The 15762-nt window shown below is 46.6% G+C and overlaps 2 protein-coding genes across 5 annotated transcripts; one reads left to right on the top strand and one right to left on the bottom strand.

The window, feature by feature from the left end:
• The first annotated feature begins 236 nt into the window (after window positions 1–236).
• On the top strand, window positions 237–3106 carry CG5805 (uncharacterized protein). 2 transcript variants are annotated; one of them, NM_143027.4, is made up of 4 exons: window positions 237–363; window positions 756–1685; window positions 1744–1871; window positions 2071–2921. In NM_143027.4, exons 2-4 carry the CDS (start codon window positions 986–988, stop codon window positions 2260–2262), a joined length of 1020 nt encoding a protein of 339 aa, NP_651284.1. In that variant the 5' UTR covers window positions 237–363; window positions 756–985; the 3' UTR covers window positions 2263–2921. The 2 variants fall into 2 exon arrangements, with proteins under 2 accessions (NP_651284.1, NP_001287513.1); NM_001300584.1 differs by lacking the exon at window positions 237–363 and adding an exon at window positions 610–666 and having other exon boundaries at window positions 2071–3106.
• On the bottom strand, window positions 3096–15477 carry CG42331 (uncharacterized protein). Of its 3 annotated transcripts, none has more exons than NM_143025.3 (7): window positions 15383–15477; window positions 11743–12051; window positions 11550–11676; window positions 7403–7792; window positions 6606–7333; window positions 6265–6540; window positions 3096–6209 (listed from the first exon to the last, which is right to left on the bottom strand). In NM_143025.3, the coding sequence occupies exons 2-7, from the start codon at window positions 12035–12037 to the stop codon at window positions 3178–3180; spliced, it is 4848 nt and encodes a 1615-aa protein (NP_651282.2). In that variant the 5' UTR covers window positions 12038–12051; window positions 15383–15477; the 3' UTR covers window positions 3096–3177. The 3 variants fall into 3 exon arrangements, with proteins under 3 accessions (NP_651282.2, NP_001189281.1, NP_651283.1); NM_001202352.1 differs by lacking the exon at window positions 15383–15477 and adding an exon at window positions 13603–13711; NM_143026.2 differs by lacking the exons at window positions 11550–11676; window positions 11743–12051; window positions 15383–15477 and having other exon boundaries at window positions 7403–7946.
• Window positions 15478–15762: the final 285 nt, after the last annotated feature.

Genomic DNA, 15762 nt, shown 5'->3' with positions numbered 1-15762 from the left:
ATATGCTTCACTCTAAAACAAATTTGATAAGCGCATTAATTACATAAACAAACGGATATCCAAATTGGCTTGATAGCTGCATTACCTAAAGAGTTTGTATTTATTTTATTTAAAGTTCTGAACAATTTTAAAATATGTTTTATATTCTTATTGGAAACAAAATTTCTTTGATTTCCGGTTCGAGTCCAAGCTATGCCCTCAAAGTTCTATACCACGACTTTTGGCTCATTCATGTGCATGCCTCCGACTACTCTGGCCACACTGGCATTCCCGAAAATCTCTCTTAAAACAATTTTTTCATTCTCATCAGATTTATTATGTGATATGCACAAGGCAAATATCCAAACAGACACAGTGGCGTAGGTAAGTGACCCAGGAAGCAGCCGGAACACCAGCTACTGGCCCGCGCATTGTCGGAGATCCGGAAATCTCGACCAGACTCCGCGAAAAGAGTTTGTTTACGTCCGTGTGCTTTTTGCTTGGCGAGGGGGGTGGTGGCCACTCAGTCAGGTGTCTGCGTATTATATAATAACAACTCCGAATCGGCGAAGGCGCCAAGATATATATATATATAGATTAGATAGCCGCAGAGCCGAGCAGGCACTCCGCCGGATTTCCTTGGCATTGGGCGGTGGAGCAAAGGTCACGGGCGGACCAGCCAAATACGTATGTGTCGCACGACCTTGGGAATGTTTTTCATGCGTATGCGTCTGAGTTGCGTCAATGTACTAAAGATGCTGTTTTGTTTTCCCCAGATATACATATATGCATATGTTAATACACGGCAACAATAAGCGCAGCACACAAAGGAACCGATCAAGAGTCATGCAGGTCGAATGCCTCCAGAGACATCAGCAGCATACCCGGCTGTGAAGGAAGCCCCTATCGCCTCGAAGCTTCCACGCATGCGAACAATCCTTTGCGGACGCACTGAGTCCACCAGGAGTCGTTGGAGCAGCCGCAACCCCGTCGTCCGGTAGCAGCGATGACGGAAAGCAGCAGTAGCACCAAATCCCGCCTAGCGGTGGCGCCCACCGGAGTTGGAGGAGCAGCCGAGGGAGCCACATACATACGCACCATCGAATGGGACATGATGAACAAGACCAAGTTCTTTCCGCTCTCCATGCTCAGCTCGTTTTCGGTGCGCTGCTGCCTATTCCCGCTGACCGTGATCAAGACGCAATTGCAGGTGCAGCACAAGAGCGATGTGTACAAGGGCATGGTGGATTGCGCCATGAAGATCTACCGATCGGAGGGAGTGCCCGGTCTGTATAGAGGTTTCTGGATCTCCTCCGTGCAAATAGTGTCCGGCGTCTTTTACATAAGCACCTACGAGGGCGTGCGCCATGTGCTCAACGATCTGGGTGCTGGGCATCGAATGAAGGCCCTCGCCGGCGGCGGTTGCGCCTCGCTGGTGGGCCAGACCATCATAGTTCCTTTCGATGTGATATCGCAGCACGCCATGGTGCTCGGGATGTCGGCCCATGCCGGTTCCAAGGGCGATATCAATCCGCTGGGCATTAAGTCATGGCCCGGTCGCAGTCGCCTGCACATTTCCATGGACATTGGCAGGGAGATAATGCGGCGCGATGGCTTCCGGGGCTTCTACCGCGGCTACACCGCCAGCCTGATGGCCTACGTACCGAATTCGGCCATGTGGTGGGCCTTCTATCATCTCTATCAGGGTATGTCTTCCGTTCGTTAGTGAGATTAGATTATGCTAATTTCGGACTATATTCGCAGACGAACTGTTCCGCATCTGCCCCGTTTGGGTGTCCCATCTGTTTATCCAGTGCGTGGCCGGCAGTTTAGGTGGCTTCACAACGACAATACTAACCAATCCTTTAGATATAGTGCGTGCCCGTCTGCAGGTGAGTTTTTTGCCTAAGTTTAGCAGTTTCAACCTAAAAATCTGTTTAGTTTATTTGGTTGTAAAACCTTTATTGCAATTTTGATTGAAAATGACGTAATTCTTCCGTTGTCTGCGCCTGAACTTCAGACGTTCTTATCTTTAACAATTGAAAATACTCGCCAGTCATACGTAATCTTTATAACGCTCTGTCTCCGCAGGTCCACCGCTTGGACTCGATGAGCGTCGCCTTCCGGGAGCTGTGGCAGGAGGAGAAGCTGAACTGCTTCTTCAAGGGACTGTCCGCCCGCCTGGTGCAGTCGGCAGCCTTCTCATTCAGCATTATTCTAGGTTACGAGACGATCAAGCGCATTGCGGTGGACGAGCAGTACAAGCATCAGATCCGCTGGTAAAGAACGCACAATCCCCAGCCAAACGGAAACCAACTCAAAACTGCATTTACGCGACGTACTGAGAACCACCAGAACTGGAGGAGATTCGCCCCCGATTGTAAATAACAAGAGCTAGAGAATGAATTAGAGGAGCACAAGTTAATTAGTTGAATTGCCGACGATAGCGAATTATAAATCATCGATGGCGGACGCATCGAGGATGTATTGTAGTAGAATGTTGCAACATACTTGCGGCTAGGATGTTCAAGTAACGCAATTCAATATGCAAATACCCCAAAGTGTTGTAGCTTAAAGTGTACATTATTTTTGTTATACTTAGTCGTTTTATACCTAACACGCGAAGAGGCCGATCGGTGACAAGCATAATTTATTATACACCTAACTAAACTTGTACGTGTACGTGTAATTGATGATGATGTTGATAATACTGTTGATTACATTGGTAGCCCAATTACTTTTACACAACTAAGCACAGCAATGTTTGCGCCAAACAAAATACCACAAACTGGACATGCCGAATTAGAAATTAATATCGAAACAGGGTCGCCCCTCCCCAGAGGTCGGGAGGCACTACACTTAGCTAAGCATTCGTGTGTGTGTGTTCTCTGAGTGGATAAACTAGTTTTAGTCTGCATTATAATAAAGTACAAACCAAGAATTGTCACATTTTTGGCACTGTTGAATACGAAAAGAAGCTCTGTGTCCGGGCGAACTGGCTGAAGATCTCCAGGAGGAGAACTAAGAATATATGGCAAGCGATATATCGCCAGGATTCTGAATCAGAAATCTGATATTCCTTCCCCATGAAATGTACGAAATAAGAAACCACAATTGACAGATAGTTATAGTTGGATTGAATTCTTGCCTTTGAAGTATAAATAAATAAATAATCAATCTAGGGCTAATTTGGCATTTCTAGATACTGTCCGCTGCCGCCACCGTGGTCACCTCTTCCGCCAATCTGGTAGGTGGTGTCTCCGGCCGAGCCTTTAGATCCTGCTTTAGCCACGCATTGTTGAAGTTCTTGATCGGAGTGGGCACCTCTCCGCTGGGCGCCACATCCATGTTGACTGCTGGCGGTTGTGGCAGTGGTGGCTCCTCGCTGGCCTTGTTGTAGATCACCCAGTTGTCCGGTCTGTCCGGTTTGGTCAGTACGGTAATTGGTGCGAACGCCACACTGGCCAGTTGCTTTAGTTTCTGGGCCTTTAGTCGCGCTTCTGTATGCCCATTCGCGTCCACGTAGTCGTCCGTCGCCTCGTCCGCAAGGATGTCGTTGGCCAACTGTTTCCCTAGGCTGTCCGGAAAGACGGTCACCTTGCTGTTCGTCACACTCCGGCTGGAGGTGGACAGCATGGGCTTGGGCACCTCGGTCACATAGTTCGTCCGCGTCCTGTTCTCCAGCATGGGCATTACGTAGTTGTCGTCCAGTGAGGTCACGTTGTATCCGGTCGAGTTGTGGGTCGCGTCTCGCATAAGTTGTGGTCGCATGTAGCCGTCCTGGTCGAACTTTTTTGTGGTCAATTCGTTGAGGTCCGTCTCCTTTCGGGTCTTCGTCTTATCCAGGTCATTGCTGGCTATGTCTTCGTCGTATACGTAATCGGTGTCGTCATCAGTTTGGTGACTCTCGTCCGTGGTCAGATTAGAAAGCGTTCTGCTGGCATAGTCGTAGTCCTGTAGGTACAGTTTGTGCTCCGTATGGGTCAGTTCGTTGCTATTGTTGCCCACTTCCTTGAGTTCCGGGCTCCGTCCGTAGAATGTCTGTTGATGTGGTCTTTGGGCGGAACTTGATCCGGAAAATGGGCTGGGATTTCGGTCAGTGATCAGTTCTCTGTCATAGTACAGTTCGCTCTGGGTAGGAGCGTAGTCAGGTCTGTAAGATGAACCTCCGCCCTGACTTGAAACCGGTCGTGGATAGGAGCTCACTACTGAACCCAAATCCGGACTGGGACGTGGCCGTATGTTGAAGCTAAATGTGCTGTCCGCTCCATTGGCAGTGGCCACTCCCGAAATGCTGCCAAAGTGCCCTGCACTAACTGCGCTGCTGGAAGCGTGCAGGAACCCTGATCCGGGATTGCCACCAATCTGGGAACTGGTGGCCACCGGATACGAGTGCACCGACGGCGGTCGCGGTGAGTACGAGGCGGACGGACCTCCTCCAGTCAGTATGTGCGAGTTACTGATCGGACTGTGAACCACATTGTTCTCGAACTGTCCTGGCTCCTTGTGGCTCTGCGAGATCGGGGATGGAGTCGTGGGCATGGGTCGTCTTATCCCCAAGGGATTGAAACTGTTCGTGGCAAAGGTCAGAAAGTTTTGGAAGATGTTCGGCGCCCGAGTTGTGGTCCGTCGGTCGTCGTTGTCGTTCAGATAAATGATGGTCGGTGGCTTCGTTCTTACTCCCTGGTTACTGATCTCCCCAATCGGTTGATGGTAGCCATAGCTGGGCAATGGAATTGGTGTGGTACTGGCGTAGTCCATGTAGTGTGGTGCGTAGTTGGAGTTATAGTACGGTTTGTTGGCAGTCGTGTATTGCGCGTAGTCAGAAGTCGATGGTCGTGATGCGGGATTCTTGTTCGTCTGTCGTATGTTGATCTCAATCTCGTACTGGTCGGCGTTCGGTCCGTTGACCACCACCTTTTGGGGTCTCTCGTAGAGCGGTCTGTTCTGGTACTGTCTCAGTTCCTCGGCCCTTTTGGTGGGCTTACTAACCTTCGGTGCCTTCGTCTGTCGCGTGAAGCGTTTCAGGCTCACGGTGGAGCTGGCTTGGAAGTCCCTTGGGGTAGTGGTACGGTTGCGTTGGTTGTGCAATAGTCTAGAGTCTGCTGTCTTGTCCGGAGTCTTTGCTGCTGGATGAGGTTCCATCTTTCTGGCGTCACGTCTTTCAGTTTTTGGTTCATCAGTAGAATCTTCCGTGGGTTCGATGGTAGTGTTCTTTTCAGTCTGTTCTGTTTCAGTTGTCTTCGAATCATTTCTGTTTTGGTTTAAGTCCGTCTTGGTCAGTTTCGATGGATCATCCTTGCTAGCCCTCACTTCCACTATGTCCTCCATGTCCACCACTTCGCCTGCGTCGTCGTGAAACTCGTCGTCTTCGTCTGTCAAATTTCCTGGTTCTGTCTCCTCAGCCGTGGCATTACCTCCAGAGCTTCGCAGCTCTACGGGCACATTGTTGATGATCACCCTTCTTTTGAGTCCCGATCCCTCTGGTCTTCTCACATTTACGCTCTTGATGTTTAAAGTGATTTTGGGGGACTTGTCCAGCTTGTTGTTTACTCCACCCACGGGTTTTCTAGTGGTCTGTTGTCTGTTGTTGGTATTGTTCTTTTTGGTCACCGTCTTGCGTCTTAGGTCAAGTTTGTCACTAACTTTGGTCAAGTTTTCGTTGGTGGGTCGATGGAAGCCGCTAAGTGACGAGGGACTAACCTCCACCTGTGGCTTGATGGGTTTCACCCGGTTGGAGAAGCCCGCCTTGTCCTCCTTTATGATCTGAACGGATCCCAACTCGGGTTGCCCAATGGTAAAGACCTGTTCGGGCACCTGCTGATTGTGAAAGGGATCCTGCTCCAACCACGGACTTAGGTCGATGGGACTTAGACTGCCCACACCACAGGTCTGTCTCTCATTGTCCTCGAACTCCGCTGGAATAAAGATGTGGGGCTGGAGGGTGCCACCACCCACCGTGCGGCAGAGCACTTGGGCCAAGGACACGCGGCGCAAGGAGTGCAGTTGGGCGGGCGTGAAGGAGCTCTCGAAGCCACCATTCTCGTACCAAAAGCGGTCACCCCGCCTGGAGTTACTAAACTGCTGGGCGATGATGCAGGCGAAGGTGGGACCCACCAGGCCACCCACCACAGGACGTTCCGCGATCCCGCCCACAAACAGATCGATGTCGTGCACGCTGCGATAGGCGTGGCCAATGCGCTTGGCGGACTCCGGACCCACCACGTTAGCTAAAATGGCAACAAGCAGGTGAGCAATTAAAAGATGAACTTGGTCACAACTTACCGAAGTCATCCCAACTGAGGATGGGACTTAGACCACAGGGCACTCGCCAGGCGCTGTACGGAGCAATGCCATGATCCCTGCCCCGTTGAATGTTGATGGCAGCCAGGTCCAAGCCGAATGGAAAGCCAGGAGTCTGGAACAGGTGATTGGTCAGCTCGGGGGTAATGAACTCATCCCTCTTCAGAGCCCTTTGGGAGGCCAAGCCACGTAGCAGACGATGCAGTGAGCCCGCCGAACCAATGTCACCTCGCTGGAACTCCTCATGCAGGCTGACATCTTATAGAGGATATTCAAAGTTAATAACAAATATCTCAAGTGACTTAATCCAGCTCAAAACTCACTGTTATTGATCACATTGTGATGACGATCGCAGCGAGTGTAGGAGTTCTGGACCAGCGAGTGGCCAAAACGGAAGGCGGCGGCTGCAAAGGCATTGGCCACCGTGGGATTGACCTTTGAACTATAACGTTCGTAGTAGCCCGAGGGCATCAGCTCCAGATCGAAGAGCTTGACCACCTCCCTGCCCAAAATGACCGGCAGAAACTCCCGGAAGGTGATGTGCTGAAACATGGCGCCCACAATCCTGCGCGTTTCCTGGTACACCTTCTCGTCGCTCCAGTGAGGATTCAGTTCGCTCAGCTCCATGGCAATTCGGTTGTGTTCCCCCACCCAGACGTGGTGCATGGCCAACAATCCCGGCTGCTCACCACTGCGTCCATCTCCGGAACGAATGCACTTGGTGGCAATAGCGCCGCGTTGGCACACATCCTCGGCGGGATCACCGCGCCCATAGACGAGCAGCCCATGCCGGAAAACTCTCGCATTGTCCGAGGACTTGGCGCTGTTCGAGTAAATGGGCGAGGCGTCGATGTATGAGGTCACCTGGTTGGTCTGCTCCCGCCAGGACAGCACACAGTCGCGTCGCTGGGCAGGAGCCGAGCGCAGGAACTCCAGGCAGCGAACCTTGAGCGGCGCCAGCCAAGGATCGTCCAGGGGCACTTTGATGGGAAAGCAGGCGGGATGGAAGTCCTTGCCGCCACAGCAACTGGGTATGGAACCATTGATGGAACTGTCGTAATACCAAATATCATCTATGTTATCAATATACATTTTATATTATTCCATAGTTTCCACTTACCGCGGCTGAGCCGTCGAGGTCATGTCGTGGTCTAGCATCTGACCCCACTGGGCGATCATCAGGGTGAGCGGTGCCTCGCCCTCCCGCGCTCCGTGCACCAAAAGGCTAACGAATCGCGACGAGGACAAGGTGCTGCCATCGGCGGAACTCCGAACAGTGTCCACGCCATCACCGTACTCTGGCGGCAAGAAGCGGTTGAAGGGCATCTGGGCGGCACCCCATCGCGGCCGGCGTTTGTTGTTGCAGGTGCCGTCGTGGGTGCGGTACCGCTCCGAGGCGGGCATGCAGGGCGGCGGATCCCGCGGCGGACAGAGTCCCTCCAAGGCGGTACGTCGCAGCGAGATTCGCTGCGTGTGCGACTGGCGGGCCAGCTCATCGATGTGCTGGAAGCTGTCGAGTAAAGAGATCGAGTCGAATGATGCAGACGGAGTCAGTGGGCAGTGGGATGACGGTGCCAGCAGGACCTCCCGGCACCATCATCCCGCCACCAGGTGAGGAGCACACGACATGGCTGCGCTCAAATTTCGTGATCGAGTGCCGACTGCTCGAGCCGGTGGCTTCTATTTATAAAACGCTCGACTGCGTGGATGTTGGATGGTGGAAACGAGTTCGCCACTCGGCGGCTCGGTGGCACCAACTGGGATCCACCAGCGAATTATAAGACCACTACCGTTGGAAAAACGCACAAGAAATCGGTGAGCAGCCGCTGGCTTTAATTTAACCGCTTTTGCTTTCCATTTGCCGCGTTTATTAGCAACTCTTTTTTCGTCAATTTCCATTTCGTTTCAGTCCCGAGGGGTATAATCACTGGGTCATGAAACACACTAGCTCTGGGGTTTTATGGGTATAATGCGTGTTGATAACCAAGCAAAAGTATGTGATATGGGGATCTCTATTATATGATTAATTGTTTTTGGAATTACTTTTAAAACGTGATTAACTTTATGGCATCTCGGAAAAGGGAATTTCTTAAAAGCTTTCCAAACTTGTATAAATATTTCTTCATTTTGAATTTATTCTAAAATATATATGTTCATACAAGTTAAAAATGTAAAACAACTCTTCGAATTTATTTCATGTGGCAAATGTTTAGTTTTGGGTTGGTGTAAAATTTAATTTGCTTGCAAAAGTTTAGGTAAGTTCTTTTAGAATTAAAAAAGTAAGCCTATATGCTTTTCTCCTCCTACATACAAGTATATAATTCTATAAATTTACTTTAATTTCTTAGAGTTTCAAAGTAGTACTTATAGTATACATAATACATCTGATCATGCCACCAATTGATCTTAGTTAAAAAAGTGACATTTCTACTTTCTCTTGGCTAGATCACCTCGACTTCCTGTCGGCCATATAATTTCCTGCGATATTTCGATCAATCTTCTAGGAGTTTTCACTTTTCCACACACGAACATCCACGTTAATTAGCCAACGATTGAATGCCATTTTTGATGATCGCCCAGGGGATGGATGCGCAAGTGTATAATTCGTTTCGGCACGTTTTTCCAGTTTTCCCGCTTTTCAGCAGGTGAAAGTGGAAAAGCATATTTTTTTCCCAGGCTTTAGTGCGCATTGTTCGCTTGTCATTGCTGTGCACAATTTTCGTATTAAGCAGTGTTTAATTCGAAGAAAAGCCCATTAAATGTGCAAGCGCCCTTTGCCTTGGGTTCACGCGGCGTATACGCAATCTCTACGCAAAGCGCAGCCGCAACGTTGGTTTTCATTATACATTTTTTTTTTTGTTTTGTATCTTTCTGTGGGTTCATTGCCCCCTAAAAGAGCAGTAAAAAAGCACAATACAAAACTTAAACTTTCGTATATCTTCGGGAAGCTTGAGGCCGAATTGGCTGGTAGAAAACGAAAGTCGCCCGTTGTTTGTGTTTCAGTTTTCGTTGTTTTTTTTTTTTATTTTGTCTTTTCATCGCCAGCAATATCAGTTGTACCGCCGCTGCCACAGTCGGCGTCGCAGTCGACGTCGCAGCAGTTGAAGCTTTGCCTTTCCCTGTTTTTTATTGGTGTATTTCAGTATTATTGTATCAGTATTGTTGTTTTGATGTAATCAAATTGCGAATGCCAAATCTGAAGCTAGCAGCCAGATGTGCCATGCGGTTATGTGTATACATGGCGTATGTGATATTTTTCTAACGCTGTCGCTTTCTTTGGCTTCTAATTTGGCTAAATGCTGCTTTTGGCACCATTAACGAGCCCCATCGGCAACGATCATCATTTTCGGTCGTCGGTCGATGGACGGTTTTTTTTTATTTTTTGTTGATATTTAATTAAACCAAACATGTTGGCCATTTCGTAATTTGATTGTGGACATCGGAGTGGAGCAAAAGGCATTTTCCATTAATGGCCAACATCATCATCAGCATCTTTTGTCTGGCAATTGTCTGTTTCTGGAGACGATGTCGTCTCGTGTCGCCTTGTCGCTCCATTGATTGCAATTACATAAATGCGATTTCGGGCATATTCGGCTTTGCATTCGACGCGGTCAGAGCTCATTGCACCTGAGACGAAATCACCTGAGTGAATTGCCTTTTCGGCTGCCCCAGGTGAAAGTTCTCGGCCCGACGCGCTTTTCTGTGTGTGCTCGTGTGTGTTTGTGTGTGTGTGTGTGTGTGGAAAATCGCATGGGTTTTCACGGATTGTGAAAAGTGAAAATGCTGCCAGCGGAAAAACTGGAAAAACTGCAAGCAATTGTCGTTGGAAACGGAGATGGAAATGGAAATGTAGCTGGAGTCGGAGATGCTGGCGTCTGCCATTTCCGCTGCCCGGCTAAAAGAGGTCGTTTAACCCGGTCCGCCTTTATTTACATTCACCCATCCTAAAACAACATTCGAAAAATGAATACACAGGCGAAAAAATCAGATTCACAGCTAAATATTTGAAAAATCTCACTTAGAAAGGTGTCTAAAAGTATGCTAGAAATGATATCATAGTTTCGTTTCAGAAACTTTTGTAAAAGATTTATCTTGGATAACTTTTTAAATATCTAAACATTATTACGATTTTTCAAGCTTAATACTTAAATCTGTTAAATTGATCAGTGTGTTTTTTTTTACTCTGCACTTAATACGGACCGATATGGTATTGGATTTTGATTTTGGATCGGAATTAAAATTGTATTCGGCTTTGGTGTCTTGCTCTTGTCTGCCAATTATGCGGCATTTCAATGTCAAAGTGAAAGTTGACTCTTAGTCATGAGCAATCGCAGTTGGACTCCCATCGTTTTTGGCTACGATTCGGTATTTGCAAGGGGGCACTGGACGGCATCGGTGTGTCCACTTCCACTTCAGCCAACTTCCAGGCCATTCGGATTCCCAGCTCCGACTCATTAGCTCTGCTGGCTGTGGAGCTGCTGCCATGGATGCCGTAGAACTCGTTAATCAAGCGAGAAAGTTGCCGGTGGTAATTGTTGGCACTGGAGTGGGTGAGGCAGGGGCATTCGGGCGGCGGGGCGGTGGTCCTCAACTCAACAAATATTGCTTACTTTTCTGCCTTTTGTCTTCACCACCATTTTTTGTTGCACACAAAGTTGTGGATATTTTTGCATTAGATTGCCCGGGGTCACAAACTCGAGAGTGGCCATGCCCACTTATTGGGTCTGATCGGGCGGCGAGGGGTGCTTTGATTTTTTTGTTAGAAAAGTTGGTTAAGCATTTTTCCACGAATCACTCTTCACAGCAATCAATCAATATTCGCTACATACCATTTGAAGATAACTATATTCAAAGCATAAGAAATGTAGTACCTTGTTTCTTCGCCTCGTATGTTTTTTTGTTTTTTAAGATAATAAAATATTTAAAAAAAAAATGTTTTTTTAATAAGAAGGTTTTGTAAAAGTAATCTTTATGTTTGGCTCTTACGTCGATAAGCTAATAAGGCAATTATAAAGACTGTACTTCACAAGAACTACATTATTTTGATTATTCTTAGGGTGAGTATAATAAGTTGACCTCAATGACCCCAACTACTTGACCCACCCTCGAGTCCACTTTGGTTTTTAATCACGCGCATTGGCTTTGCCAATAACTTTTTTCATATGTCATAGCCACATATTTGCGGCTGATGAACTTATGACTCGCCACAATCCACGTATCCAGCCCACGCCCATATACACACCCGCCCACAAGTCCGTGGAACTTACTTTTTGCGAAAGGCCTTGGCTGCGGCGATGGTGGCATAGGCGGCCATCTCCCTGCGTTCCGAGTCCGTGGTGGGGGCATTGAAGCGGGAAAGCATCGCGGCCGGATGGTTGTCCTGCAGGGTTTGGCCTTCCGTGGAATTCGAGGTTTTGATTCAAGGTTAGGGAAAAGTGGCACTGGAGAAGAAGTACCCACCATTGCGCAGCATCTCCGGCTGAATCCGACCGTACAGCTCGGTCATGGCATCGAGACCCTGTCGCACACTCTGCTGCAAGGCCACATCCATCAAAGTGGGACGTCGCGAGCGTCCATTCCGTGTGCTCTGGAATGTCGCCTTAGCCTCCAGTTCCGGCTGCAGCTCCTCCTCCTGGTCCTGGTCGTGCAGCGGGATCAGCGGACGGGGTAGCTCCTTGGTGGGCGGCTTGCCGCTGGCATTCTCCAAGTGCACCAGCAGGAGCAGCAACGCCACCAGAAGTGATGGCTGCAACATTCCAGCGGCGACTTCTGGAATGGTTTATTCGCTGTCAAGTTCAGTGGAAGAAGAGGTGGCACAAGGAATCTCCAAGGAGGAGCAGCATGTTGCCATTGGGTTTGGGGTACATAAGTCATACGTATTCTTCAGTTAGATTGTAGGCTCCACGGATTTTCATTTTTCAAATGATTCAAAATTAAGGAATATTAACCCAAGGTAATGAAGCATATAACCAGATGGCACTGAACAGTATTCTTTTTAAATGTTTTTCAAACACATAAATATTATGTTAATTGGTCAACTCTAGCTAAAGGGCAAAGGGTTGCAACAAAAACTAATTAAGCTCGATAAGGATGAATTAAGCATAATTATCAATAAAGTTACGTGGCTTTTGGTGGTCAATATTAATATCAATATATTTTGCGATTTCAGCGATGCGATTACATCAGCAATGGCAACAACTTACTAGTAAAACAGCGAAATAGTAATTAAATAACAGCGAAAAGCTTGCTATTATTTAATTTTGACTTTTTAAGCTGCCCACAGCTAATTACAATAATAAAAACTGCACTTCAACTGCAACTTATTATCGCCTAACCGTTTTATTCACTTTTCCTGCGCTTTTTGTTGCACTTCACTTTTTGTGCAGTTTTGTTTATTTCATTTTTTTTTGGCCGAGTGATTTTCGAGATGGTATTTATTTGAATACACTTTACAGTCGACAGTTGATTGAGTTTATTGGGTTTTAAAATTATTTTATGTGGTGCCAAATTTTTAAACGAAAATAAGTATTTTTTAACAGTTGTGTATTCAAATAAGCGAAGGCCACGAAAAGCTTTTAATTCTTTGCATTTTTTCCAACTATCGCATTAAAAGTTAATAACTCTATTTATGTTTGTTATGCCATTTCATTGTCTGGCTATTCTGTTTTTTTTTTGTTTTTTTTTTTTTTAATTTGATTACTTTACTTATTTGGCTGCAATGCGAAGTACTTTATATGCTTCAATGACCGCATAACAGGCGTCAAGATTGCCAGTGGTCTATGCAATAAGTATTTTATGGCCGGTAACTGCTTACTACCAACAATTTGTACACTGTCCAATCTGTTTTTTAATGTACTGACCAGATGGAGGAGTATTCAAAAGAGTGGGATGGTTCCCAATAGACTCTAGGCTACTTGGTATCACAAGTGCATAGATATGGATCTGCAATAATAAAGCTAGATTTTATGATATCTACAAATATTGTTGTAAAGTTTATATACAACCACTGGCACATGAACACCGCATTTTATTTTTTTTTAAATTATGCAATTAGTCTGAAGACTTTTGACTTGCATAAGTCCGTTTTTCTCTTCCTCGTTCAAGGGTCTGCGCCTCCAAAGCCACCTACATATAATATATAATACAATAATAGCCGCCAGGAAATCGCGGGCTTAGTGAAATTTTACAGACCACCGGCTTTGGCTGGTAAGTTGGCTGTAACTTGGCTGTAACGCTCACTTAGCCAACTGTGGCACTCCGGCCATTAATATTAATCAATTTGTTGGATGATCTTTTGCGCAAAAACGGAAATTGATTTACCCCAAGTGCGGTGTGCGCAATTTGTAGTTCGTAATTGCCGTGATTAACACCTGCCGCAATTAGCCGGGAACTTTCACTGCTGGTTCTACGATTTATTGTAGTAGTTGATCTGTGATTTATTTTCCTGGCGGCGACTCCTGGCAAAGATTTAGGAAGTCGCAAGTCCACCGCACAACACACACCGAAACGAAAACTTTTTCGCGTTTGTATCTGGGATCGTCGTAAACCGAACTAAATCGATTCTCACCTCACGGCTGCCATTAGAAGCCAAAGAAGCAAAGATGCCGAGCCGCAAAGCCCGAGACATGCCACAGCTTCACCAAAATGAAAAAAAAAAAACTAAAAAAAACCCACTTTGAGATAAAAAAAGCACCAACGTCAACTCGAAAAAAAGAGTCTTCCAGGCAAGCGACCAGTTCTCCGCTGGCTTTCATTCACTGCCCGCCCGAGTAGTAGCCGTTTTTTTTTTTTCAGCTTTTTTCCAGCCTCAACACCCCGCTTCTACTCTTAAATATTTATTATTTATTTTCAACTGGCTGGCGCTTATCGCCGTCGCCTCTTTCCGTATTCAAATCGAAGCGAGAGAGATAAAATGCCTTGCGGCTGCATAAAGTTCCCATTAAAGCAGAAATATAAGAAATGTCTCACTATGCGAACCGATCGCCATTCATCTGGATCCACTGGTCACCCGACCATCCCGACCAGCTCCACATCCATCCCAGCCGGTTCATCAAAAGATGCCCAGCTGGATGCTTTGCTCAGCGGACCGCTGCCCCTTTTTACGGACCGCTCCGCCGGCTTATCGCCCGCCGCCATCGAACTGCTTTCAATTAGAAGAGAAAGTTCTTGCCACAAGCGCATGCAAGAAAAAGTGAAAAAGTCAGGCAGAGCGAAAAAGCAGCAAGCCGAAGCACACTCGAGAAGTAAGAAAAAAAAAAATACAATAATCAACAAAGAAATGTTGTTACCGGCGGGCAAGAGATGGCTTTTACTCTTAGCCACGTCGGGATCACATGGGTCAGCCGTAAAAATTGCACCTAGCGAATTAAGATGTGAGTGATGTGATGTATCACCCCCAGCATGTGACAACAATAGCAATAACAATCGCTATAGCTATAGCTATAGCTCCCGTCCCCAAAGATGGAAATCGAGCAAACTATACCTATACTGGACCGAACGGAACGGAACCCAGCGAAAATAAAAGCAGAATATGCATAGAAAACAAATGACATCAGCAATGCAAAATGTCTTAAAATAGAAGTGGGTATGGAAATAGTGCCGCTGGCAAAGAGTTTTGACATCGTTGGTCGTCTGGTGTCGACTGGGTGATACACACAGTGCACTTGGGGATTTGGGTGATGTATGGCATAAATATCAATGAACTAGGCATTTTAGCAAATCTCTATGTAAATATCTAGTAAATTCTTTTCAAAGTAAGCATTGTCTACTTTAGGCGACTTATAAAGAAACTTCACAAATATTTCAAATTCCAGATCACATTTAGTTGTTTTTAATATTTTCCAGCTTGTATGAGGGCGTATCTCAAAAAAGAAGAAATTTTCAATTGCGTGGGCATAGAAATAAACACGCATCATTAATTATTATACTTCCCGGAAAGCAAATTCAAAAACGATAAATACTTTAAATAATATATGTCTTCCTAAAACAAGCCACCAATTTATTACTAATAATTATCGCAAAAAACATACAGTAATTTCAAATTGGTTGGGGTAATACTATTCAACTACCAAGATCCAGAGATTTCAAACCGCTTACTCACGCGCTTAAAATTCCCCCACACTTTTGACTAATGACCGGATTCTCGCTGCCTTTCGAGTGCTTTTAGCTGCACTTACACGTAGTGTTATCAGATCGAAATCGTTGATGAAATCGGTTGAGAATCGGGCTTAACCATAGTCGTAGAGTTGGATCATCAACTGCGCCGCAGCTGCAGCAATTTGCGCCGGGGACAGAATCAAAGGTAAAATATAATGCAGAGAAGAACACTCTAAATGGGCTCAATTAGCATTCCCCATTCCCCATTCCACATCTGCCGGTGGAGCGATGCATTGGTGGGCGTTGCATTACGTATACGCCACGTAAATTAAGTATACGTAAGCAAATGTATTTGCTTGACAAGAGCCACGCACTTGGTCAATT

This window comes from Drosophila melanogaster, chromosome 3R (assembly GCF_000001215.4).
Source record: "Drosophila melanogaster chromosome 3R".
Taxonomy (NCBI): Eukaryota; Metazoa; Arthropoda; class Insecta; order Diptera; family Drosophilidae; genus Drosophila; species Drosophila melanogaster.
Note: the sequence above shows the minus strand (reverse complement) of the source record. Positions and strands in the feature narration are given on the sequence as shown.